The 17998-nt window shown below is 42.4% G+C and overlaps 2 protein-coding genes across 2 annotated transcripts; both read right to left on the bottom strand.

Moving 5' to 3' along the window:
- Positions 1-49: 49 nt before the first annotated feature.
- LOC115109025 (receptor-transporting protein 2-like) lies at positions 50-3207 on the bottom strand. Its single transcript, XM_029633570.2, has 2 exons — positions 2940-3207; positions 50-1742 (listed from the first exon to the last, which is right to left on the bottom strand). The coding sequence occupies exons 1-2, from the start codon at positions 3092-3094 to the stop codon at positions 1394-1396; spliced, it is 504 nt and encodes a 167-aa protein (XP_029489430.1). The 5' UTR covers positions 3095-3207; the 3' UTR covers positions 50-1393.
- Positions 3208-7711: 4504 nt separating this feature from the next.
- On the bottom strand, positions 7712-13436 carry LOC115109024 (receptor-transporting protein 3-like). The gene is made up of 2 exons (XM_029633569.2): positions 13110-13436; positions 7712-8697 (listed from the first exon to the last, which is right to left on the bottom strand). Exons 1-2 carry the CDS (start codon positions 13256-13258, stop codon positions 8346-8348), a joined length of 501 nt encoding a protein of 166 aa, XP_029489429.1. The 5' UTR covers positions 13259-13436; the 3' UTR covers positions 7712-8345.
- Positions 13437-17998: the final 4562 nt, after the last annotated feature.

The raw sequence follows: 17998 nt of genomic DNA, 5'->3' as shown, positions 1-17998 counted from the left end.
TCGCTATCGTCAAACTCCCTGTCATAAATCGACCAAGGCGCAGCGTGCATGTAGTTCCACGTCTTTTAATGAAAGTGAAACCGAAACAACCAAGAAACAAACAGGTAAACAGAAAAAGAAGAAGAAAAAGACCGTGACACAACCGAGGTGCACACCAACACAAACACGGAAAAAATAATTACCCACAAAACACAGGTGGGAAAAGGCTACCTAAGTATGGTTCTCAATCAGAGACAACGATTGACAGCTGCCTCTGATTGGGAACCATACTAGGCCGAAACATAGAAATAAAAAACATAGAAAAAACACATAGAATGCCCACCCCAACTCACGCCCTGACCAAACCAAAATAGAGACATAGAAAAGGAACTAAGGTCAGGACGTGACACATTGTTTGTACACACACTGGAACAGCTGCAAAATAAAGGCAATCCATTTCCTCTTCAAAGGAATCACAAGTAGAGGAACCTTCTCTACTTCTCTAACCCCACATAGCTGAGTAACCTTCTCTACTTCTCTAACCCCACATAGCTGAGGAACCTTCTCTACCTCTCTAACCCCACATAGCTGAGGAACCTTCTCTACCTCTCTAACCTCACATAGCTGAGTAACCTTCTCTACTTCTCTAACCCCACATAGCTGAGGAACCTTCTCTACCTCTCTAACCCCACATAGCTGAGGAACCTTCTCTACCTCTCTAACCTCACATAGCTGAGTAACCTTCTCGACTTCTCTAACCCCACATAGATGAGGAACCTTCTCTACCTCTCTAACCCCACATAGCTGAGGAACCTTCTCTACTTCTCTAACCCCACATAGCTGAGGAACCTTCTCTACCTCTCTAACCCCACATAGCTGAGGAACCTTCTCTACTTCTCTAACCCCACATAGCTGAGGAACCTTCTCTACTTCTTTAACCTCACATAGCTGAGGAACCTTCTCTACCTCTCTAATATCACATAGTAGAGGAACCTTCTCTACCTCTCTAACCCCACATAGTAGAGGAACATTCTCTACTTCTCTAATCCCACATAGTAGAGGAACCTTCTCTACCTCTCTAACCCCACATAGCTGAGTAACCTTCTCTACTTCTCTAATCTCACATAGTAGAGGAACCTTCTCTACTTCTCTAACCTCACATAGCTGAGGAACCTTCTCTACCTCTCTAATCTCACGTTGCTGAGGCTCTTATTCCACTTTCGTTGTGCCCTGTGCAGCCACACCTATCTTCCACCAGTTCCACCAGTGTCTCACTGCATTTATTTAATCAACAAATAGCTTTAGCAATCAGACATTAGGGTGTACCCAATGACCACTAGATATAGACAAGTAAACAAAGAGAAATATTATAAAAAGTGTATTAGGGTGTATACCAGTCTATTTCTACCATATTCTACCGGGCTTTAAAACGCTTTGTGCAAAGGCCCATACTGCAGGCTTCGCAATGGGCACTCTCATGGGGGGGACCTTCATCGTCTTCGTCATCGAAATCACGTCTGTTTCTCTTGCCCAGGTTCTCGCGGTAGCACTTGACACGAATCTTCTCCATCAGTTTCTCCAGTAGGACTTCGAGTTTCTCCTCATCGAAACTGGCCTCCTCCATAAGAGCGCCGTCACATTGCCTGCATTCCTGACGCAAACATCGCACTTTCACCATTCCCTGCCCTGACGATAGATGCATGTGAAACACCACATTCACCCGGCCAGAGGACCAACTTCTGTTACACTTGGAGCACTTGAACCTTCATTTGGAAATTGGAGAAAAAAGGGAAAGTGGGTTTCAGACACAAGCAGCTTTTAACAGAGCAATTGTTGAAATCCATTACGGTGCTGTTGTAATCAACTTGTGTTATACTTTGCGCAAGTATTCTTTGTAATTCAACCCCAGGCACAGTCTTTACCTGGTGTTGAATTACAAATAATTCAGTCTTTACCTGGTGTTGAATTACAAATAATTGCATTCAAACATACTTTTTGAGAGGGCTACATGAAAGCTAGAGAAATATACTGAACAATATACTGAACAAAAATATGTAGTGTTGGTCCCTTGTTCCATGAGCTGAAGTAAAATATCCCCAAACTTTTCCATACGCACAAGTTTATGTCTCTCAAATTTTGTGCACAAATTTGTCTACATCCCTGTTGGTGAGCATTTCTCCTTTGCCAAGATAATCCATCAACCTGACAGGTGTGGCATATCGATAAGCTGATTAAAGAGCATGATCATTACACAGGTGCACTTTGCGCTGGGGACAATAAAAGACCACTCTAAAATGTGCAGTTTTGTCACACAACACAATGCCACAGATGTCTTAAGTTTTGAGGGAGCATGCAATTTGGAATGCTGACTGCAGGAATGTCCACCAGAGATGTTGCCAAAGCTCATTTAATTTCTCTACCATAAGCCGTCCCCAACATCGTTTTAGAGAATTTGGCAATACTTGCAACCGGCCTCACAACCGCAGACCGTGTGTAATCAAGCCAGCCCAGGACGCCAGCCCAGGACCTCCACATCCGGCTTCTTCACCTGCCGGATCGTCTGAGGGGGGGTGCTGAGGCTTATTTCTGTCTGTAATAAAGCCCTTTTGTGGGGAAAAACTCATTCTGATTGACTAATCAGCCCTAATCTATGGATTTCACATGACTGGGCAGGGGTGCAGCCATGCACCCAATTGACTGATTTCCTCATATGAACTGTAACTCCGTAAAATCGTTGAAATTGTTGCTTTTATATTTTTGTTCAGCATACAGTTTAAATATATCTATCTACTATAGTTTAAAACATTTTACAGCATTTACCCTTTAGATTAAAACTTCAATGTCAACTATCAGTCTAATGTATTTGATTTATCAGATACACACAATTACCTGTTTTTGGTTGTCTATGTTAGCACCTAACAGGTAACACACACAGGGCAACAATATCAAAGGACTCCTACCTTCCAAATGCCCCACTGATGTACTGATGCCAGCCAAATTGCACATTGTCTGCCTTAATGGAATCATCAAACTCGATACGCCAGCGGTCTCTCTTATTCCTCTTCAGATTTTTGACCTTTGATTGAAAAATCCTAATCCATTCTTGGTTAGTCATTGCTCTTTTGGTGAAGTAGCCAAACCCTTTGACTTGTTGTTATATCCTTCTTCTTCACACACACTTATACTGTAGCTAAGAATGACCTGGCAGTTATGCAAATAGCTTTCTTAAAAATGTTGCCTTCAACAGGAATGCGAAAGGAAAGTGAAACTTAAGTGTGCTGTTAGGTTTCTATTTCAACTGATAGTCCTGGCCCAGCTATCACATTTGTTTCCTTGGAAGTTGTGGGAATGTACATTTTTTGTTTCCCATAGGTTCTGGGAACAAAGCCATACGTTTCCTGACCGGTAAAACTCAACCTTATTGAAAGGTTCTGAGAACAAGAAGTATACATTTTTCCTGTTCTGGGAACCTTAATGTTTTAGATTGCAGCGAGGTTCTGAGAATGTTTTACTATGCTTCCCTGGGGGTTTAAAGGTTCTGAGAATGTTTTACTATGTTTCCCTGGGTGTTTAAAGGTTCTGAGAATGTTTTACTATGTTTCCCTGGGGGTTTAAAGAGTCTGAGAATGTTTTACTATGTTTCCCTGGGGGTTTAAAGGTTCTGATAATGTTTTACTATGTTTCCCTGGGGGTTTAACGGTTCTGAGAATGTTTTACTATGCTTCCCTGGGGGTTTAAAGAGTCTGAGAATGTTTTACTATGTTTCCCTGGGGGTTTAAAGGTTCTGAGAATGTTTTACTATGTTTCCCTGGGGTTTAAAGGTTCTGAGAATGTTTTACTAGGCTTCCCTGGGGATTAAAGGTTCTGATAATGTTTTACTATGTTTCCCTGGGGGTTTAAAGGTTCTGAGAATGTTTTACTATGTTTCCCTGGGGGTTTAAAGGTTCTGAGAATGTTTTACTATGCTTCCCTGGGGGTTTAAAGGTTCTGAGAATGTTTTACTATGTTTCCCTGGGGGTTTAAAGGTTCTGAGAATGTTTTACTAGGCTCTCCTGGGGGTTTAAAGGTTCTGAGAATGTTTTACTAGGCTCCCCTAGGGTTTAAAGGTTCTGAGAATGTTTTACTAGGCTTCCCTGGGGTTTAAAGGTTCTGAGAATGTTTTACTAGGCTTCCCTGGGGTTTAAAGGTTCTGAGAATGTTTTACTAGGCTCCCCTGGGGGTTTAAAGGTTCTGAGAATGTTTTACTAGGCTTCCCTGGGGTTTAAAGGTTCTGAGAATATTTTACTAGGCTCCCCTGGGGGGTTTAAAGGTTCTGAGAATGTTTTACTATGTTTCCCTGGGGGTTTAAAGGTTCTGAGAATGTTTTACTAGGCTTCCCTGGGGTTTAAAGGTTCTGAGAATGTTTTACTAGGCTTCCCTGGGGTTTAAAGGTTCTGAGAATGTTTTACTAGGCTCCCCTGGGGGTTTAAAGGTTCTGAGAATGTTTTACTATGTTTCCCTGGGGGTTTAAAGGTTCTGAGAATGTTTTACTAGGCTTCCCTGGGGTTTAAAGGTTCTGAGAATGTTTTACTAGGCTCCCCTGGGGGTTTAAAGGTTCTAAGAATGGAAATGAAAGGTAATTTTAAGGTATTTACATTATGAGAACATGTTTCAATAACACTGCTAGCTAAAGTTAACTGTTTTGAACTCCAAACACAGATAGGACACATTATTTCTTTTGGCATTAATCATACAAACACATTTTTTTCCTTGTGGCACAGTGTCAATGTGATATTCTGTTCTCTATCCATGGAATTAGTCCAATGCCCCATCAGGATTGAGCTAGTATGGCATGTTTTTTTTACTCACACAAAGCTGTTCATTTTAGTCTATTCAAATAACCCCAATTTCAAAGGAAACAAGCACTCATTAAGATCAGGTATGGCCAATTAGTGGGGGCGGCCAACACACCTGGACACATTTAACGAGATAGATGCTAGAGTTTTTTTTATTGCTGAGAAAAGAATGTTTTTAAACACATTTCTTACAAGGTTGTTTGCATATTATTAATGTTTTCTTGTAGTTTTTATGGAAAGTTTTCTTATTGTTCTGAGAACATGACTTGAAATAGAACCATGAGGAAACCTGCAGAAAATATTATGCTGAAGGACTGAAATTCCCATATAAGAAACATATGGTTCTCAGAACATTATGTGCTAGCTGGGTATCCTGCGCCGTTCCCAGAATGTTGTGCGAAGGTTGTATGCAAAATAATAGGACAACCATGCTCTCACCAAGCTCGAAGAGACAAATGGTTGTCAGAATGTAACAGCTGTTAATAGTATTTTGTGAATTTCACCAGGCTCATATATTAATATAGCATGTTAATGTGTTATTATGCATGCCTGAATCCTGGGGGAATAGGGGAGCGAGTATTTATGTCGTTCTAGGAGAAGTAAACATTGCTTTAAATACAAAGTCATGCACACAGTGATTTGTTCATGAATAACGTTATATATTTAGAGTTGACTCATAAGTAGAGTTGAAATATTATATTTATTATGCTAGTGTGTAGTGCTTGACTTGGAGTAAAATAGGTACCGGTGTCAGGGGCATCAGAGGAGGCTGGTGGGCGGCATGTCTGGAAACCACACGTTTGACTCCATTCCATTTATTTCATTCTAACCATTACAATAGGCATGTCCTCATATAGCTTCTCCCACCAGCCTCCTCTGGTAGGCATGGGGTGGGACTGTGGTGTCTAGGGCCCACTCACTGGGGAGCCTGGCCCTGCCAGGCCCACCCAATCAGATTGAGCAAAAACGAAAAAAGAATACATACTCCTCAGGAAGACAGTTGACTGTCATTAGTGTATTCTTATGAAGGTTACACTTACATGCAGGACTACAATGTTTTACAGTTTATGCATTATTATAATAATCCACTTCGTCACATGTGTTTTGAAATCGAGCATCAATGACAAATATTTAATTGTTTTTTCCTCAAAAAAAAAAAGCTTGATGCAAAGTGGGCTCGAACCCACGGTTAAAAAAACACTATTGATTACATGTCTTTAATCCATCGGAAAAGCCTATATGACTGTGACATCAGAGAGGCGGGCAAAGCAAGCTTCAAACAGGAAGCTTCAAACAGGAAGCTTCAAACAGGAAGCTCACCCCGCGAAGCAAACAACAATATCAGTGACATCGTTTTTTTTCTGTTTTAATGTTATGATGATTAAACTGTCATGAATAACACACAGTGCCAAACTGTGATGTAAATGTTATGATGATTAAACTGTCATGAATAACACACAGTGCCAAACTGTGATGTAAATGTTATGATGATTAAACTGTCATGAATAACACACAGTGCCAAACTGTGATGTAAATGTTATGATGATTAAACTGTCATGAATAACACACAGTGCCAAACTGTGATGTAAATGTTATGATGATTAAACTGTCATGAATAACACACAGTGCCAAACTGTGATGTAAATGTTATGATGATTAAACTGTCATGAATAACACACAGTGCCAAACTGTGATGTAAATGTTATGATGATTAAACTGTCATGAATAACACACAGTGCCAAACTGTGATGTAAATGTTATGATGATTAAACTGTCATGAATAACACACAGTGCCAAACTGTGATGTAAATGTTATGATGATTAAACTGTCATGAATAACACACAGTGCCAAACTGTGATGTAAATGTTATGATGATTAAACTGTCATGAATAACACACAGTGCCAAACTGTGATGTAAATGTTATGATGATTAAACTGTCATGAATAACACACAGTGCCAAACTGTGATGTAAATGTTATGATGATTAAACTGTCATGAATAACACACAGTGCCAAACTGTGATGTAAATGTTATGATGATTAAACTGTCATGAATAACACACAGTGCCAAACTGTGATGTAAATGTTATGATGATTAAACTGTCATGAATAACACACAGTGCCAAACTGTGATGTAAATGTTATGATGATTAAACTGTCATGAATAACACACAGTGCCAAACTGTGATGTAAATGTTATGATGATTAAACTGTCATGAATAACACACAGTGCCAAACTGTGATGTAAATGTTATGATGATTAAACTGTCATGAATAACACACAGTGCCAAACTGTGATGTAAATGTTATGATGATTAAACTGTCATGAATAACACACAGTGCCAAACTGTGATGTAAATGTTATGATGAATATGTGCACACCTTGTGCTTGTGCAGTAAAATACATAAAAGTTGCCCATATTATGTTCAAATGTAATTCTGTCATTTTTGTTGTCTCATTTCACCAACCACGGCTAACTGAAGTAGGACAGCATGGAGTAGCTAAAGTGGGACAGTCTTATAGGCTTTTGCAATGGAGGAAAGAGATCCGGTTTACATTAGAGACCCCCGGTACTTAGGTTAGGCAGGACTTCTTGTCCTGTTCATGTTATTAGTAATGCTTAGTAATGCTTATAAACGCATTAACCACAAGCACCTTTTTTCCCACTCATGTTGTTGACTGTGAAAAATGTAAAACGTGGACAACCATTTTTTTTTTATGACATAATTCAAATAGGCTAACGAAAGGTACCGGATCTCAGCTCCGCCTGCCTCTCATTTGGATCATAGGTACAGGGTCTCGGACTGGGTGGGACCTGGCCCAATTTAACCCCTGGTTGTACGTAGTCATTGTTCCTATCTGTTTGTCTGATGAAATAACTCGACAACAGTGAAATTAGATATTTAAAGCAGTTTTATAGCAGGTCAGGACATTTGATTCAAAGTTATAAATCATAAAAGGGTGTTTTACTCCCTGCTGATGCCATATGCAAAGCACACACACACACACACACACACACACACACACTGAACATTATAAAAATGTTGTCACGTTTTGCACACTAAGATCTGTGTAAAGTCCCACAAATATTTGTAATGGATGCAAATGGGCTTCTAAAGCAATGTTGCCTTGCTTGTATGCATTTGCATTGTAGCCCGTCGTCTCTGCACTATAAAGGTCATCACCTGACATATGGGATATATGATTTGTACACCTGTTGAGAAGTAATTCCTTCAACTCTTTTAAAGTGTAAGAGATTATTGCAAAGAATGCATATCGGAAACTACTTTCTCAATCAACTATCAACTTTAGTAAAAAAACAAGTACATTTAAATGGTGGACAATTCTGTTAATGCCTTCTTTTTCCCCCCATCCTTGATTCAGAGGATATAGTTTTCGCAGCTTCATCAGGAAATACAATTATCTTTACAGTATTATATCCAGTTCCACATCCAACTCTCCTCAAAATTGTTCATTGATTATACAATACATTTAGGAATTAAACATTTCCCAGATGTTTCTATATTTTTCATTCTGTTTCTGTTGTGGTCACCTGTCTGCAGATGCCATGTTTACAGGCTTCACAATGGGCAGCCTCATGGGGTCCATCACTCCTCCCTTCCAAATGGAATGGGTTATTATTTTCGCCTGCGTCCTGATGGTAGCACTTGACGAGGATCTTCACAACAAGCTTCTCCAGCAGCACCTCAATGTTCTCTGTCTTAAAACGAGGCTCCTCCATTGTACTCTGTACACACTTCTTGCACTCCTGTCTGTAGCGTTTCACTTTAACCATCCCCTTGTCCTCCAACAGACGCATGTGAAACACCACCAGAACTCTTTTCGAAGGCCAGGTCCTCTTACACTTTGAGCACATGAACCTGCAAGGAGAGATAAGTGATACAGTTGAAGTCTGAAGTTTAAATGTATTTGGCTAAGGTGTATGTAAACTCAGTTTTTAACAATTCCTGACATTTAATCCTAGTAAAAAATTCTAAGTCTTAGGTCAGTTAGAATAACCACTTTATTTTAAGGATGTGAAATGTCAGAATAATAGTAGAGGGAATTATTTATTTCAGCTTTTATTTCTTTCATCACATTCCCAGTGGGTCAGAAGTTTACATACACTCAATTAGTATTTGATAGCATTGCCTTTAAATTGTTTAACCTGGGTCAAACGTTTCTGGTATCATTCCACAACCTTCCCACAATAAGTTGGGTGAATTTTGACCCACTCCTCCTGACAGAGCTGGTGTAACTGAGTTTGAAGGCCTCCTTGCTTGTACACACTTTTTCAGTTCCGCCCACAAAGTTTCTATAGGATTGAGGTCAGGCTTTGTGATGGCCACTCCAATACCTTGACTTTGTTGTCCTTAATATGGCTTGGGGGCAAAATGTTGATGTCTGGATGAAAAGCGTGCCCAAAGTAAACTGCCCGTTACTCAGGCCCAGAAGCTAGGATATGCATTTAGATTCGGATAGAAACCACTAACGTTTCCAAAACTGTTAAAATAATGTCTGTGAGTATAACACTGATATGGTAGGTGAAAACCTGAGGAAAATCCATCCCGGAAGTGCGATTTTTTTTTATGTGGGTATTTTTAATTGAATGCCTATCTAATGGGTTACGACCCAGATTGCAGTTCCTATGGCTGCCACTAGATGTCAGTCTTTAGACATTGTTTCAGGCTTGTTTTCTGAAAAAATGAAGAAGAATGAGACCTTTCTCTCAGTGGACTGTAGAATCATGCAGTGCTGGTTTTGCGCATGACGGAGTGCGCACCCTTCGTTGTTTTTCCTTTCTATTGAATACGCTATTGTACGGTTTAAATATTATCGATTATTTAGACAATTGACAATCTGAGGATTAATTATAAACATCGTTTGACATGTTTCAACAAACCGGTACTATTAGGATGTAATCGTCTGCATGTTTTGACCTCCTTTGAGCCAGTGGATTACTGAACACGCGCCAACAAAACTGAGTTTTTGGGATATAAAGTGGGACTTTATCAAACATTTAGTAGTGTAGCTCTTGTGACTGCAACCATATGAAGATCTTCAAAGGTAAGTGATTAATTTTATCGCTATTTCTGGCTTTTGTAATTCCTTTACTTGGTTGTAAAATGTTTGTATGCTTTTGTAAGCGCGGTGTATCCTCAGATAATCACATGGTATGCTTTCGCCGTAAAGCCTTTTTGAAATCTGACAAAGCGGCTGGATTAACAAGAAGTTAATCTTCAAGCCGATGTATAACACTTGTTTTTTATGAATGTTTATTTGGACTATTTCTGTATTTTGAATTTGGCGCTCTGCAATTTCACCGGATGTTGTCGAGGTGGGTCGCTAGCAGAACGCCTGCGCCAGAAAGGTTAAGCCATTTTGCCACAACTTTGGAAGTATGCTTGGGGTCATTGTCCATTTGGAAGAACCATTTGCGACCAAGCTTTAACTTCCTGACTGATGTCTTGAGATGTTGCTTCAATATATCCACGTAATTTTCCTTTTTCATGATGCCATCTATTTTGTAAAGTGCACCAGTCCCTCCTGCAGCAAAGCATCCCCACAACATGATGCTGCTACCCCCGTGCTTCACGGTTGGTATGGTGTTCTTCGGCTTGCAAGCCTCCGCCCTTTTTCCTCCAAACATAACGATGGTCATTATGGCCAAACAGTTCTATTTTGTTTCATCAGACCAGGGGACATTTCTCCAAAAAGTGCAGTTGCAAACCATAGTCTGGCTTTTTTTATGGCTGTTTTGAAGCAGTGGCTTTTTCCTTGCTGAGCAGCCTCGTTTTACTGTGGATATAGATACTTTTGTACCCGTTTCCTCCAGCATTTTCACAAGGTCCTTTGCTGTTGTTCTGGGATTGATTTGCACTTTTCACACCAAAGTACGTTCATCTCTAGGAGACAGAGCGCGTCTCCTTCCTGAGCGGTATGACGGCTGCGTGGTCCCATGGTGTTTATACTTGCGTACTATTGTTTGTACAGATGAACGTGGTACCTTCAGGCATTTGGAAATTGCTCCCAAGGATGAACCAGACTTGTGGAGGTCTACACTTTTTTTTCTGAGGTCTTGGCTGATTTCTTTTGATTTTCCCATGATGTCAAGCAAAGAGGCACTGAGTTTGAAGGTAGGCCTTGAAATACATCCACAGGTACACCTCCAATTGACTCAAATTATGTCAATTAGACTATCAGAGGCTTCTAAAGCGATGACATTTTCTGGAATTTTCCAAGCTGTTTAAGGCACAGTCAACTTAGTGTATGTAAACTTCTGGCCCACTGGAATTGTGATACAGTGAGTTATAAGTGAAATGATCTGTCTGTAAACTATTGTTGGAAAAATTACTTGTGTCATGCACAAAGTAGATGTCCTAAACGACTTACCAAAACTATAGTTTGGTAACTAGAAATTTGTGGAGTGGTTGAAAAACGAGTGAATGACTCCAACCTAAGTGTATGTAAACTTCCAACTTCAACTGTATGTAAATATCTAATTTCAGTATAACAAGTTAGTATATACAGTGGGGCAAAAAAGTATTTAGTCAGCCACCAATTGTACAAGTTCTCCCACTTAAAAAGATGAGAGAGGCCTGTAATTTTCATCATAGGTGCACTTCAACTATGACAGACAAAATGAGAAAAAAATCCAGAAAATCACATTGTAGGATTTTTTATGAATTTATTTGCAAATTATGGTGGAAAATAAGTATTTGGTCACCTACAAACAAGCAAGATTTCTGGCTCTCACAGACCTGTAACTTCTTCTTTAAGAGGCTCCTCTGTCCTCCACTCGTTACCTGTATTAATGGCACCTGTTTGAACTTGTTATCAGTATAAAGACACCTGACCTCAACCAGTCACACTCCAAACTCCACTATGGCCAAGACCAAAGAGCTGTCAAAGGACACCAAAAACAAAATTGTAGACCTGCACCAGGCTGGGAAGACTGAATCTGCAATAGGTAAGCAGCTTGGTTTGAAGAAATCAACGGTGGGAGCAATTATTAGGAAATGGAAGACATACAAGACCACTGATAATGTCCCTCGATCTGGGGCTCCGCGCAAGATCTCACCCCGTGGGGTCAAAATGATCACAAGAACGGTGAGCAAAAATCCCAGAACCACACGGGGGGGACCTAGTGAATGACCTGCAGAGAGCTGGGACCAAAGTAACAAAGCCTACCATCAGTAACACACTACGCCGCCAGGGACTCAAATCCTGCAGTGCCAGACGTGTCCCCCTGCTTAAGCCAGTACATGTCCAGGCCCGTCGGAAGTTTGCTAGAGAGCATTTGGATGATCCAGAAGAAGATTGGGAGAATGTCATATGGTCAGATGAAACCAGAATATGACTTTTTGGTAAAAACTCAACTCGTCGTGTTTGGAGGACAAAGAATGCTGAGTTTGCATCCAAAGAACACCATACCTACTGTGAAGCATGGCGGTGGAAACATCATGCTTTGGGGCTGTTTTTCTGCAAAGGGACCAGGACGACTGATCCGTGTAAAGGAAAGAATGAATAGGGCCATGTATCGTGAAAGTTTGAGTGAAAACCTCCCTCCATCAGCAAGGGCATTGAAGATGAAACGTGGCTGGGTCTTTCAGCATGACAATGATCCCAAACACACCACCCGGGCAACGAAGGAGTGGATTTGTAAGAAGCATTTCAAGGTCCTGGAGTGGCCTAGCCAGTCTCCAGATCTCAACCCCATAGAAAATCTTTGGAGGGAGTTGAAAGTCTGTGTTGCCCAGCAACAGCCCCCCAAAATCACTGCTGTAGAGGAGATCTGCATGGAGGAATGGGCCAAAATACCAGCAACAGTGTGTGAAAACCTTGTGAAGACTTACAGAAAACGTTTGACCTCTGTCATTGCCAACAAAGGGTATATAACAAAGTATTGAGATAAACTTTTGTTATTGACCAAATACTTATTTTCCACCATAATTTGCAAATAAATTCATAAAAATCCTACAATGTGATTTTCTGGATTTTTTTTCTTCATTTTGTATGTCATAGTTGAAGTGTACCTATGATGAAAATTACAGGCCTCTCTCATCTTTTTAAGTGGGAGAACTTGCACAATTGGTGGCTGACTAAATACTTTTTTTGCCCCACTGTAAAGTATATTTCATGTCTTAATTCTGAATGTAATCTATTAAATCCCTATCCCATTGAATACAGTAATTTAACATTTAATCCGGGTTTACTGTACATTTGTAAACACATTTCTATGTTCTGAATTGAATTGATATACGTCTATTTACACTTTATTCAAAGAGCCTACCTTGCAAATGCCCCACTGATGTACTGCTTCCAACCTCTGGCCGGGTGATCAGGAATGATGGTGTTATCAAATTCAATGCTCCAGGTGTCCTCTATGTCATGCTCCTCAATCGTGTTCTGGAGAGTGTTGGCCCATTCCTGAAGATCCATTGCTTCTGAGCAGGGGAAGTAGTGGGTTTCCAAAACGGACAGTTTAGCTGTAGCTTTTCGAAACGTATGTCTGTCCGTGAGATTGTGTCCACTCACTGGGCTTTATATATGCTATCTACAATGACTGGGCTGTCCAGCTGATTGTTGATTGGCTCTGCATTTGGACAACTGACATCAATACATCTGTTGCTAGAGATACGAAAGGAAGAGAGAAATGAAACTGAAAGCTTGCTCTCTGTTTTCCGTTAAGTTTCGATTTGCAGCGGAAATTACTTTGTCATTATGACACGTCTCTACAAAGTCCAGCGCAATAATCCGGCATGTAGAATGTGTTAACGGCACTGCTCAACTACCAACTATGAATACTGTATGTACTATGGCGTAAACGTTCAATTTCCTTTCCCCAACATCTTCCATGGACGATGGCAAGCTATCTGTATTGAGTATGATGGGAGACAGAGTGTTGGTTTCAAGCACAGGGCGCAGCAGGTGTTTATTTAGAAAAGGACCACAGGAGGAGGCAGGTAGCAGGATCTAGGGACAGGCAGAAGGTCATACACTGGGAATCCAAAAAGGTAACAGTACAGCCAGGGAAAAGGCTAATAACGCAGTCTGGGAGATCAGGCAAGAGGTTGATGACAGGCATCTGATAGGCAAAAGTACAGGCAGGGAATAGGCAAAAAACTACGATACACGGGAGGACTAATATAGAAATAAACAGTACTCCGAATAGAATGTGTACAAAAATTAACAATACCTCACAATGATGGGGTGCAATGAACTGAATTAAATAGTGTGTGTAAATGACATACAGGTGTGTGGACAGGTGATCAGAATTCAGGTGATTGGGATCTGGAGAGTGAGCTGCGTTCAGGGGATCAAATCAAAGTTTATTTGTCACGTGTGCCGAATACAACAGGTGTATACCTTACAATGAAACGCTTACTTACAGGCTCTAACCAATAGTGCAAAAAAGGTATTAGGTGAACAATAGGTAAGTAAAGAAATAAAACAACAGTAAAAAGACAGTGAAAAATAACAGTAGCGAGGTTACATACAGACACCGGTTGGTCGGGCCAATTGAGGTAGTATGTACAGGCAGAATGTATAGTTAAAGTGACTATGCATATATGATAAACAGAGAGTAGCAGCAGCGTAAAAAAGAGGGATTGGCGGAGGCACACAATGCAAAAAGTCCGGGTAACCATTTGATTACCTGTTCAGGAGTCTTATGGCTCGGGGGTAAAAACTGTTGAGAAGCCTTTTTGTCCTAGACTTGGCACTCCGGTACCACTTGCCATGCAATTGTTAGGGCCTTCCTCTGACACCGCCTGGTGTAGAGGTCCTGGATGGCAGGCAGCTTAGCCCCAGTGAGGTACTGGGATGTACACACTACCCTCTGTAGTGCCTTGCGGTCGGAGGCCGAGCAATTGCCGTACCAGGCAGTGATGCAACCAGTCAGGATGCTCTCGATGTTGCAGCTGTAGAACCTTTTGAGGATCTCAGGACCCATGCCAAATCTTTTTACTTTCCTGAGGGGGAATAGGCTTTGTCGTGCCCTCTTCACAACTTTTTTGGTGTGTTTGGACCATTCTAGTTTGTTGTTGATGTGTACACCAAGGAACTTGAAGCTCTCAACCTGCTCCACTACAGCCCCGTCGATGAGAATGGGGATGTGCTCGGTCCTCCTTTTCCTGTAGTCCACAATTGTCACGACTTCCGCCGAAGTCGACTCCCCTCCTTGTTCGGGCGGCGGTCGACGTCACCAGCCTTCTAGCCATCGCCGCTCCATTTTTCATTGTTCCATTTGTTTTGTCTTGTTCCCCGCACACCTGGTTTACATTCCCTAATCACACTGCATATATATATATTCCTCTGTTCCCCCCCCATGTCTTTGTTTGGAATTGTTTTTGTTTTGTGTTTGTTGTATCGCGCCAGTCTGGTTTTCACCTTGGGCATCGCCTGTACCCTATTTGGGGAATTATTGGTGAACCTTATTGTTATATTATTGACGGTATTTTGCACTTGTCACTTTTGATGGTTGGCTTGAGTTGTAGCTGTTTGCGCCCGTCTGTTTGTTTCCCTTGGCTAATAAAGTTGCCTGATCACCTATTCTCTGCTCTCCTGCACTTGACTCGAATGACCAGCAGCGAAAACCCTGACAGAATTCCACACCACCCATGGAGTCAGCAGGAGCAGGTACCCCGGTCAAAGGACCACGCCCGAGAACACGTGGCGATGCTGCAACATCTTGGTGCCACGATGGATTGTCCAGACCATGGGCCGCTGGGAGAGATATTGGTCCATGGTATCCGGTCCCCGTGGGATGCTCTCTCCCTTCCCAGGGAGTATGATGGGACGGCAGCACGGTGCCAGGGGTTCCTGTTACAGCTGGACCTCTACCTGGCCAACGTTCACCCAGCTCCCTCGGGAAGAGAGAGTGTTTCCACCCTCGTCTCGTGCCTTTCGGGGAGAGCTCTGGAGTGGGCAAACGCTGTGGGGGGGGGAGATACGGCGTTGGACCACTTCGAGGAGTTCACCCGGGTACAGCGGTGGGTGAACAGTTCTTCCACCTGAGGCAGGGGACGAGGAGCGTCCAGGAGTTCGCCCTGGAATTTCAGACCTTGGCCTCCGGAGCAGGATGGAACGATAGGGCCCTTATCGACCATTAAAGATGCAGCCTGCGCGAGGATGTCCTTCGGGAGTTGGCCTGCAGGGATGCCCCCATCACCTTTGACCAACTGGTGGATCTGTCCACCACTCCTCCACTAACCTTTCCCCCTTTCAGTGCATAATGGGGTACCAGCTGTTTCTGGCGTCGTGGATCAGAGTCAGACCGGGGCTCCTGCGGTGGATGACTGGTTCAGGCGCGCGGAGGAGACATGGGAAGCCGCCCATGTTCACCTCCAACAGGCCGCTCTGCGCCAAAAAACCAGCGCGGACTTTCACCGCAGTGAGGCCGGGGGACCGGGTCTGGCTCTCGACCCGAAACCTGTCCCTCCGCCTGCCCTGCCAGAAGCTGGGTCCGCGGTTTGTGGGGCCATTCAAAGTCCTGAGGAGAGTGAACGAGGTGTGTTACAGGTTATCTTCTCCCCAATTACCGTATTAACCCCTCATTCCATGTGTCTCTCCTCAGGCCGGTGGTGGTTGGTCCGCTCCAGGAGTCTGAGGTGAGGGAGGTTCCTCTGCCCCCTCTGGACATTGAGGGGGCCCCGGCGTACTCCATCCATTTCATCCTGGATTCGATGCGTCGGTCGAGGGGCCTTCAGTACCTCGTGGAGTGGGAGGGGTATGGTTCTGAGGAGAAGTGCTGGGTTCCGGTGGCGGACGTGATGGACCCTGAAATGCTACGGGAGTTCCACCGTCTCCAGCCAGATCTCCCTGCGCCTCGTCCTCTGGGTCGTCCCCGAGGCGCGCTGCTGGATCCGCGCGTCAAGGGTGGGTACTGTCAATGTCACCGGCCTTCTAGCCATCGCCGCTCCATTTTTTCAGGACACCTGGTTTACATTCTCTCAAAATGTGCGCACAAATTTGTTTACATCCCTGTTAGTGAGCATTTTATCCTTTGTCAAGATAATCCATCCACCTGACAGGTGTGGCATATCAAGAAGCTGATTAAACAGCATGATCGTTACACAGATGCACCTTATGCTGGAGACAATAAAAGGTCACTCTAAAATGTGCAGTTTTGTCACACAACACAATGCCACAGATGTCAAAGTTTTGAGGGAGCATGCAATTGGCATGCTGACTGCAGGAATGTCCACCAGAGCTGTTGCCAGATAATTTCATGTTAATTTCTCTACCATAAGCCACCTTCAACGTCATTTTAAAGAATTTGGCAGTATGTCCAACCGGCCTCACAACCTCAGACCACGTGTAACCACGCCAGCCCAGAACCTCCACATCCGGCTTCTCCACCTGAGGGATCGTCTGAGTGTTGGGTTCTAAGGTGTATTTCTGACCGTAATAAAGCCCTTTTTGTGAGGAAAACTCATTCTGATTGGTTGCGCCTGGCTCCCCATGGGTGGTCTGTTTATTTATTTTTAGACTAGCTAGCGCTCTAGCTAGCTTTCTAACCATGACCAGCTAGCTAGCGACCTAAAGCTGGCAAATTTGCTATGGTTGCTACTCGCTAGCTAAATATCTAGCTAACGTTAGCTGGGCTCAATGGTCTTATCGTCCCTGAACCTTGTTCTCAGGGTATCCATACCACAACGGTATTACGTGAGATCCCCAGCATGTTAATGTTAGCTAGCTAGCTAGCTATTTGTGTCAACACGAGCACTATTATTGCTAGCTGGATAATACAACAACTAGCTAGGCCTAACTAGCTATATGCCTAAACTATAGAAATCATAATGATGATTAGGGGTAATGTATAGTATCTACACTACCGTTCAAAAGTTTGGGGTCACTTAGAAATGTCCTTGTTTTTGAAAGAAAATCACATTTTTTGTCCATTAAAATAACATCAAATTGATCAGAAATACAGTGTAGACATTGTTAATGTTGTAAATGACTATTGTAGCTGGAAACTACATTTATTTGCATGGAATATCTACATAGGCGTACAGAGGCCCATTATCAGCAACCATCACTCCTGTGTTCCAATGGCACGTTGTGTTAGCTAATCCAAGTGTATAATTTTAAAAGGCTAATTGATCATTAGAAAACCATTTTGCAATGATGTTAGCACAGCTGAAAACTGTTGTCCCGATTAAAGAAGCAATAAAACTG

Source organism: Oncorhynchus nerka, linkage group LG25 (genome assembly GCF_034236695.1).
Source record: "Oncorhynchus nerka isolate Pitt River linkage group LG25, Oner_Uvic_2.0, whole genome shotgun sequence".
NCBI classification, from domain to species: domain Eukaryota; kingdom Metazoa; phylum Chordata; class Actinopteri; order Salmoniformes; family Salmonidae; genus Oncorhynchus; species Oncorhynchus nerka.
This window is presented reverse-complemented; position numbering and strand designations above follow the sequence as displayed.

What these genes read in the sequence shown, in the direction of transcription:
- LOC115109025 (XM_029633570.2), bottom strand. Translation starts at nt 3,094, where the DNA reads ATGACTAACCAAGAATGGATTAGGATTTTTCAATCAAAGGTCAAAAAT. An exon ending in ATCAGTGGGGCATTTGGAAG is followed by an intron (nt 1,743 to 2,939) that starts GTAGGAGTCCTT and finishes TTCCAAATGAAG; the next exon opens with GTTCAAGTGCTCCAAGTGTA.
- LOC115109024 (XM_029633569.2), bottom strand. Translation starts at nt 13,258, where the DNA reads ATGGATCTTCAGGAATGGGCCAACACTCTCCAGAACACGATTGAGGAG. An exon ending in ATCAGTGGGGCATTTGCAAG is followed by an intron (nt 8,698 to 13,109) that starts GTAGGCTCTTTG and finishes CTCTCCTTGCAG; the next exon opens with GTTCATGTGCTCAAAGTGTA.